The following is an 8,753-nucleotide window of genomic DNA, read 5'->3' as shown; positions in this document are numbered from 1 at the left end:
AAAGAAACATAAAAACAGAAACACTAAAAAATGAAAAATCAAGAAACGAAACAATACAAACAAAAACAACAACAAATAAACAAAAAAAAATAATAAAACAACAAAAAAAACGGAACAGAAGCAAAAAAATGAGAGGAAAAAAAAACAGAATAGTCACAAAAAAAAAGAATAGGAAAAAGGAAAAGGGAAAACTCACTGTTTTTGGTATCTAGAGGCGGCCAAACTTGATTCGATCCCCGGACACGCGAATCTTTTTTTAAGATTCTTGACCCGTAATATACCTAACCATGTGTCTTCACAAGAAGACACCTGGTTAAGGATATTAGGGTCGAGAATCTCAAAGATTTTGAACTAGGGTTTCGTTGGTTTTAGATTTAAAATTCAAGTATTTTGGTTAAGTTTTGAAGGTTGTTGTTTGGAGATTTGGAATGAGGAGGGTGAGGGGAGTGTATGGTGTTAATTTGGTTGAGTTTGGAGAAGGTAGGGTTTTGGCCGGATTTTAGATTTGAAATCCGAGCATTTTGGTTGTGATTTGAGGGAAATTAGGTTGGGGGTTGGAAAGAGGAGGATGAGAGGATTCCATGGTGTATTTTTTGGGTTATTTGGAGCACCGCCGCCGGCGGAGGCGATTTCTGGCCGGCGGCGGGCGGCGGCGGAAGGCGGGAGGGGGCGGAGATGCGGTGGGGCTGTGGAGGTGGGGATTTCCGGTGGGGAAGGGAGTGGGGTGTGAGAGAGATGAGTGAATGGGGGGTGGGGTATGGTTAGGACATATATATATTAATTGATGGTTGAGTTCCGGATCGTTGGATCAAAATAGATCAAAGGTTGAGATTAACACCAACTAAACTACGTCGTTTTGGGGTTGGGGGTGCTGGACCGGATCAGGGATGTTTGGGCTGGGTCTTGGCCGAATTTTGGGTCCTCTTTTGGGCTAGAATTGTATTTTGGCCCAAATTTTGGGTCCTTTAACAAGACCAACTTTATTAATTCTTTTTCTTTCTTTTTCTCTTTTTGTATTTATATATATTTGTTTATTTATTGCTTATGCTAAAACAAGGACATAATTAGACTATGTATTCCCTAAAATATTCAAAACTCTATTTTTGCAATTTTCTTTTTATTTTAAAACTAAATTAATATCTAATTAATACTAGAATTGTGAAATTAAATGCCTAAATGCAAAAAATGCAACATATTTTGTATTTTTTATGAATTAAAATGCTACACATTTTTTTGTATTTTTATGAATTAAAAATGCAACATATTTTTTAATATTTTTTTTTTATGAATAAAAATGCGCAGACAAAAAATGCAAACAAGACACCAAAATTATGCAATTAATTCCTAGAAATCAAATAATTAAAGGGAAAATCCTAATTTTAATGGATTTGTAGGAGTAAATTAAACATGGCAAAAATCACATGCTCACAGTGGTGTTGGAGTTAGTTTGTCACCTCGACTATTCTATCAGATATTTGTTATCGTTCACGAGTGCAAAGGCGGATCTAGAATTTCTAGAATATGGGTATACCACGAAGAAAGGAGGAGGAAAAAGTGTAAAGTGGAATTAATCGATGTTTCTTTGAGTAAATAATTAAGTATCGAACCAAGTGCACTATTTAACATTTATGCCGCATGGGTACCAATACATAATATTGGATCAGTTCTATGAAATACATACATAAAATACCTAGTTTGACGGAAGGATTATGGGTTCACGTGCCCCATAATTTAGGCTATAGATCTGCCCCTATACGAGTGCAACATAGGTATAAAGTAACCAAAGGCGGATAGAGTTTATTGCTATGAGTTAAGCTGAACCTAGTATTTTCGACATGTAACACACGTGTGTATGTGCATGAAAAAACTATTAAAATTTTATTAAATATTATATGTATGTGCCAAAAGCTACTAAAATTTCATATATTTTGAATCCATAACTTCAAAGTACAATTCGTTTAGTGCAAAGAAATTCAAAGGCTGAATTTAAATTTACTATCAAGTTTAAATTCTAGATCTGTCTTTATGTAAATCGAGACTTAGGTGAAAATAACCACATATTATTTTTTTGCCTCAACTCAAATTTGAATCTTTTTTTTTTTTTTTTGATTTTCACCAACTTTATTGACGGTTAAGCGAAAGTGTTTGTTGCATATTTTGTGTTTATTTTTTTCCATTTATTAATGGGAAGACAACTATGCAAAGTGCATAATACAGATAGCTTAAATGTGGAAGGCATGAAGTAAAGACATTGGGAACAGTGGTCCATACTTGTGAGTTGTCTATGTATCCTAACATATTATGACTCTAACTGGCTCGGCGTTTGGACATAATAATTTTTGAAAAAAAGTAATATTTGAAGTAAAGTTGAAAAATTGTATTTGAAATTTGAAATTATGTTTGGACATACATTTCACTTGAAAAAATATTGCAAAAAAATCTCCAAAAACTTACCAAATTTCATGGACACGCATTTTGGGGGAAAAATCGAAAAAAGAACAGAACTTTTTTATGGACAAATAGAGTAAAAACCAATCAAATATTCATTCTTAATCATTTCGAGTCCCGGGTATGGGTCGTTTTTGTCATGGATCGCTTTATTCCCGATGTGAAACTTTCTGGTGAGAATCCGAATTTAACCGAACCTCGAATGAAAAACCAAAAAAAGAAACAATCAAATATCTTTGTTGATAAAAAATTGATCTTTTGTATATTGTATAAAATTGTTGTTGTTTCTTCCAAGGGTCTTTCCAACCACGTTTTGGGTCAATTGACGTTTCACATAATTCACCCTTAACTAGAAGTCTTGCGTTCCACACCTAAAAATAGAGATATTCCTGATAGGAAATGCGTCTCCCTTTAATAGGTCCTATACAACACGAATCTAATTAATTTAGCAATAGATATTGAGCACCCCCCTCATTTTCCCGTCAAGAATTCAATAGAATATTGGCCTATATTATATTACAAGGTAAATGCAAAAAGTATTCTAGTGCACGAAGTATCTCGCGCAAGGTCCGAGGCAGGGCCGCACCCCAAGGGATGTAATTTAGGCAGCCCATCCTAATGCAAGTATCAGTGGCTGATTCCATGGCTCGAACCCGTGACCTATAGGTCACATAGAGACAACTTTACCGTTGTTACGGAGAAGGGCCGCACCCTAAGAGGTGTGATTTAGGTAGCCTATCCTAATGCAAGCATTAGTGGCTGATTCCACGGCTCGAACCCGTGACCTATAGGTCACACGGAGACAATTTGACCGTTGCATCAAGGCTCCCCTTCAACAAAGGTAAATGCAAAAGAAGCTAAAATCCAATCTGACTTTGATAGTTGAAAAGGAAAATAAGACAATGACTTGGTAACAGCTAAACCTGCAAAAACCAACAGCTAAAACCATTCTTTTGATACTGAAAAATTAATCTCTTCATATTCTTGAGAAGAAGAGCATACTAATATAGTTCATTGCTGATGTCGAATAGTATTTCGACGCGATTCCAAAAAAAAAAAAAAAACACTGTGATGTAAATGAGTGCAACCAAATGGCTTATCTTCTTTAAAAACCAAAAGAATAAGTCATGGTAGTAATCACTTACCACAGCTTTAGAAATTAGTGAAATCTGAATCTATATACATTCATATTCAAGACAAATCCATATACTAAACAACATGCATGTTTTTTTTTTGGTCGCGGAATAAACCACGTGAATGAGCTAAGATACTTCTGATATAAATCAACGATCATATTAGCACGAAACAAGACAAGTGGCGGGTTTTACCAGGCCTGAAATATTAGAAGGCATGGTAACAGGTTGATAGTTAGCAGCGATTTCTAGGCGCTCCCATGTCAACCTTCGTCTCTCCGCTGCTACATTTGACTTTGAATTTTCTTCTTCGAGTTTGCCTTGGCAGTCGAGTACAAGTTCTTCATCCATCTCGGAAAAGACTTTCCTCACATTTTGTGTCAGATTAAGAACTGCTTTATTCCAGTGGTTTTGGCTGTTACGTTCTAAAGCTGAGACAATAATTGGCATGATCACTTGCCTGTTACGCATCACGAGGTTAAGTACGTTATCGTTGTTCCACAAGAAATGTGCTCTTTCGGCCACCTGCAAGTTTATCAAATGCAGCAGAATAAGGTACTTGTTGCAAGGGGTCAATTGTATGTGAATGAGTTAAAGAAAGGCGCATTTGGAAGAAGAACACAGAAACAAGAATTAACGACATACATAATAAATTCCCAACTCTGAACAAGTGGAATAACCCCCCCCCCCCCCCAACTTACTCCCACCAGAGGGGACAAAGAAAAGGCAACAACTACACCTCAATTCTGAACTAGTTGTGGTCGGTTATATGAATCCTCTAGTATCCACTCCCCTCCACTCGGATCATTTTTATTTTAGTATTTAAGAAAAAAGATATATGCATCATTTATGTAGGAAACAAAGTAATTAGCTTCATATAGGAACTTCCGAGTCTCAGATATTTGGCAAAGCACAAAATTTTTTATACCCGAGAAATCGACAGAAGTCCATGGTTCATGATTTAAAACTCAAAGAATAATGGACCCGCCCCTCTAACATTCTCCCACTTAAACATCATGCTTTTCGTCTGTGATAGGATTCGAACTCGTGACATGCGCCTAACTCACACGTTGCAAAAATAAAGATATTAGGCTAAACAAAATGCAGAGAAGGCACTTTCAAGGGCTGGAATATCTCCCTAAATTGGATACATATTTGGAGATATCGCCCCTCGAAGGGATGGAAATGCAGCATGTCACAATCAAGAGATAGAGCTGACTCTGCACAACTAACAGTACCAAGCACCGTGAGTCAGATGATTAAGACTATCCAATCAATATGGTTTACGACGCTAGGTACAGTGTGAAAAGCTTCTTCTATAAAGCTCCGTTTCAAAAAGGGTTGTTAACTATAAATCTTCGAGAATTCTACTGATAAAAGAAACTATAAACGCTCAAGAACTTATCACAGAATATTCACAAATTGATAAAAGTTTTTCAAAGAAACGGTGCAACAAATGACAGGTAAGATCCCAAAATCCAACTTCCAGGGTTCGTTTCTTTTCTTTTCTTTATTTCTTTTTTGGATAACGACATCTTCAAAAATGTCCAAATTAAATTCAAAACTACTTTTCTAGCTACTAAATACATAAAAGGACCAAACTTTTCATGCCTGGCGACATCCTAAGCTTAACAATCCACACTTTAAAGTTGTTGATACAATGTTTGAAGCCGAAGCTAACCTTAAGCTAGAGATTTGGAATTAACAACTTCTCTACCATGCACATGAAATTATTACTTCTGATTCTTTCTAATGAGACATCTCACACTCCAATTCAGTTACGTATCATAATCAGCGTTATAGAAGCAAATCTTCGAGGTCACCTGCCTCCTTTATTTGCTTTTTTTTTTTTCCTGTTATTTTTTTTTTTTAGGGGGGGGGGGGGGGGGGGTTTCGGAGCATGTAATTCTGGACAAGCAAAAGTTCTCTTATCACAAAAGATATTCAGGAGGAGAACTGTCTTTCTATCAATAAGGATACCAATCCAAATATGAAAACTAGTTTATACGAGATAGAAGCCGATTGTTTATGATGAAGCACGAGTTCATTCTTTCTAGTAAATATGATGAAGCATGTGCGCAGTCTTGACTCCTACACGAGCCTACTTCCCCACCCCACCCCCCACCTGTCCCTCAGCCAGCCAAACATAGTGTACAGAGAAAAGAAAAAGACTAGTAGGCCAAGAGCAAGCACTTTGATTGAGATACATTACCTGGAAATGGGAGCTGTTAAGGCAATAACCTATACGACGAAACAAGGGCACCATGATCTTTTCAAATTCTGCAACACTGATCATTTCCAAAAGCTCTTCCAACTCACTGATGAACATCAACTGTTTCTGGCTACTTGTCACCGGCCAATACCTCAACAATCTCGTTATCGCTACGCTAGCAAGATTTTGTTCCTTTTCTATGAACTGTACGACACAATATGCTAACTGTTGATGATAGACACCCAAAGATTTCGGCTTGTGCAGAGGTATCAACGCCCTGGAGAAAAACAATCTGTGCTCTTCCTTTAATGGTAAAGCAAATCCACTAATTACACTTCCAAAAACCTCTAGAAGCTCGGCAATCCCATTATGCCTTTCGGTCTCGAAAGCAAAACGATAAAAAATATTGCTTACAGCCTTTCTGATATAAGGCCTGTGCATCATAAACTTCCCGTAAAGACGATGCAATATCGACTTCAAGCATTCTCTTTCTCTTGGGTCCTCAGAATCAAATAGGTTAAGCAATTTCAATATGAAAGAATGGTCTACGTGTTTCTTAGCAACTTTTGCGTCAAGAGAGCTTTGACTAATGATGCTAAGGAATAAGTCATACACAAGTTGTAAATGACACCAAGCTGGATCAAACATCGGTTCTTCATCTTCACTTTCACCGCGAGCTGAGAGATATGACTTAGGAGGAAACGTTCTGAACAGGTTAACTGCACACATTTTACAGACCGCAGCAATTGCTGATTCCGTGAATCTTGCGGATCCAGAAGCAACAAAATCATTCAGCTCAAGCAAAACTTGTCGTTTCAAGTCCTTCTCCGCAGAATCTTTATCTGGATCATTGAAATCGTAAATTGAACAGCAGAGATTCAACTTGCTAATGAATAAGCTTTGCTTCTCCGCGTTTGAAACGTCTTTAAAAGGAACATGCGGTGGCACAGAGTCACCACCAGCCACAATACTCGTAGGAAAAATCGCTGTCGACATCCGTTTCACTACATTCAGCCTTGTTGCTATCACAGTGCAACTATTGGTAAACGGAATTCCATTTCCTGAATTCGTGGTGTTGTTGCAGGAATTGCTTCCCGATGTATCAAACGAATCACATTTCGATGATTTCCTAGGAAGTTTTGCAAGGATTTGTTTAAGCATAGTAGCGTTGCTCAAACGTGCAGCAAGACTAAACCTAAGCCACACTCCAAAACAATCCGCCTATGCAAATTCCAAAAAAAAAAAAGGAAAAAGCATAAGAAAACAAAGCAGGAGCCTACAACCTTGAAAGAAATAACAGATCTTGTGGCAAAACATAAGCAGAATATTCAGCAGACAGCATTATTATAATCAGAATTACATCTTAAATATTCACAAAAGCAATTGTCTCATCTAAAATCCATAGTAACAAAAGTTCATTTCCAAATCCACCTATATATAGCTACAACAACAACAACAATAAACCCGGTGTAATATCATAAGTGGGGTCTGGGGAGAGTAATGTGTACGCAGACCTTACCCCTACCTTATAAAGATAGAAAGGTTGTTTCCGATAGACTCTCGGCTCAAGGAACAATGAATAACTAAAAACTAAAAACAGTTGCAGAAATCACAGATCTGGGACAGAATTCTCACAGAGGCCAACACAACACAAAATAAAAACACTGAGGAAATTTAAATCCTAAATCACTACATTCACAGGCCAAAAAATAAGAATATAAAATAATTATAAAAAAAAAAAAGATTCAATCTTTGTTGACAATTGTTGTGAATGAATAATCAGTTACAACAAATTTGAATCACTAAAGATGAAATCTTTAACAATTCCAACTTTCATAGAACCCAAAAAATTCACTGTTACTTGAGCCGAGGGTCTACCGGAAACAGGTTTTCTATCTTCATAAGGTAAAGACAGGGGTAAGGTCTATGTACGCACTATACTCCCGGACTCCACTTAAGGGATTACGTTGGGTTTGTTGTTGTTGTAAAGAACCCAAAAAAGCATCAAACTTGAGCTATATCACAGCATTTCTCAAAAGATCTGATAAGGACAAAATCTGAATTAACTAAAGTTGAAATCTTTAACAACACCAACTTTCAAGAATCCAAAAAAGATCAAAACTTGAGCTATATCACAACATTTCTCAACAAGATCTGAATTAACTAAAGATGAAATCATTAACAACTCCAACATTCCAAAACCCAATAAAGATCAAAACTTGAGCATTAACATAACATTTTCTCAAAAGATCTGAGATATTGAGTAAGAAAAAAACCTGGGATTTTGTTGGTCTGGTCTGAAATTAAAGATTCTTCAGAGAAATTACAGAAAGATTGAAGCTTTTTGATATTTTGATATACTCACAAATAAGAGAAAAACAAACAGAAACAGGTAATGGTGGCAATCACATCATGTCTTTAACTTTTTAAACTTGGGATTGAAGACATAATGATGGGTTTTTGAGGAGCCCATTTTTTTTTTCTTGAAAGAAAACATAAAATGTATTTTCAGTTCTTGATTATTTCCACTGTTCATGTCCTAACTAGTACTACAATGGCTTCTTACAATTAGTGAGTGAAGCATTATTTTTTTTCTTGAAAAAAGTGCCACAACTCTCTCAGTGGCATCTTCACAGAAATTGCCGGCATTAGATGGTGACTGTTATGTACTATACTAACATTATTATTATTATTATTATTATTTTCTTTAGTAGTACTAACATTATTTATTTACCAAAAACACTGTTTGATTTCACCAACTGTAACATATTTCTACTTGTACCATTTACTAACTATTTTGGTATTTGCACAAGTTTCGACGTAACTCATAAAGTTGTTGTCATGCGATCAAGAGGTCATGGATTCAAACCGTGAAAATAGTCTTTTGCAGAAGTCTTGGCGTAACTGGTAAAGTTGTTGTCATACGTCGAGAGGTCATAGGTTCGAACCGTGAAAATAGT

General features: G+C 36.4%; 1 protein-coding gene across 1 annotated transcript; it reads right to left on the bottom strand.

The window, feature by feature from the left end:
* Nucleotides 1–3,383: 3,383 nt before the first annotated feature.
* LOC109209928 (serine/threonine protein phosphatase 2A 57 kDa regulatory subunit B' iota isoform-like) lies at nucleotides 3,384–8,429 on the bottom strand. The gene is made up of 3 exons (XM_019373295.1): nucleotides 8,070–8,429; nucleotides 5,794–7,014; nucleotides 3,384–4,106 (listed from the first exon to the last, which is right to left on the bottom strand). The coding sequence occupies exons 2-3, from the start codon at nucleotides 6,952–6,954 to the stop codon at nucleotides 3,744–3,746; spliced, it is 1,524 nt and encodes a 507-aa protein (XP_019228840.1). The 5' UTR covers nucleotides 6,955–7,014; nucleotides 8,070–8,429; the 3' UTR covers nucleotides 3,384–3,743.
* Nucleotides 8,430–8,753: the final 324 nt, after the last annotated feature.

This window comes from Nicotiana attenuata, unplaced genomic scaffold (genome assembly GCF_001879085.1).
Source record: "Nicotiana attenuata strain UT unplaced genomic scaffold, NIATTr2, whole genome shotgun sequence".
In the NCBI taxonomy this organism is placed as follows: Eukaryota; Viridiplantae; Streptophyta; class Magnoliopsida; order Solanales; family Solanaceae; genus Nicotiana; species Nicotiana attenuata.
This window is presented reverse-complemented; position numbering and strand designations above follow the sequence as displayed.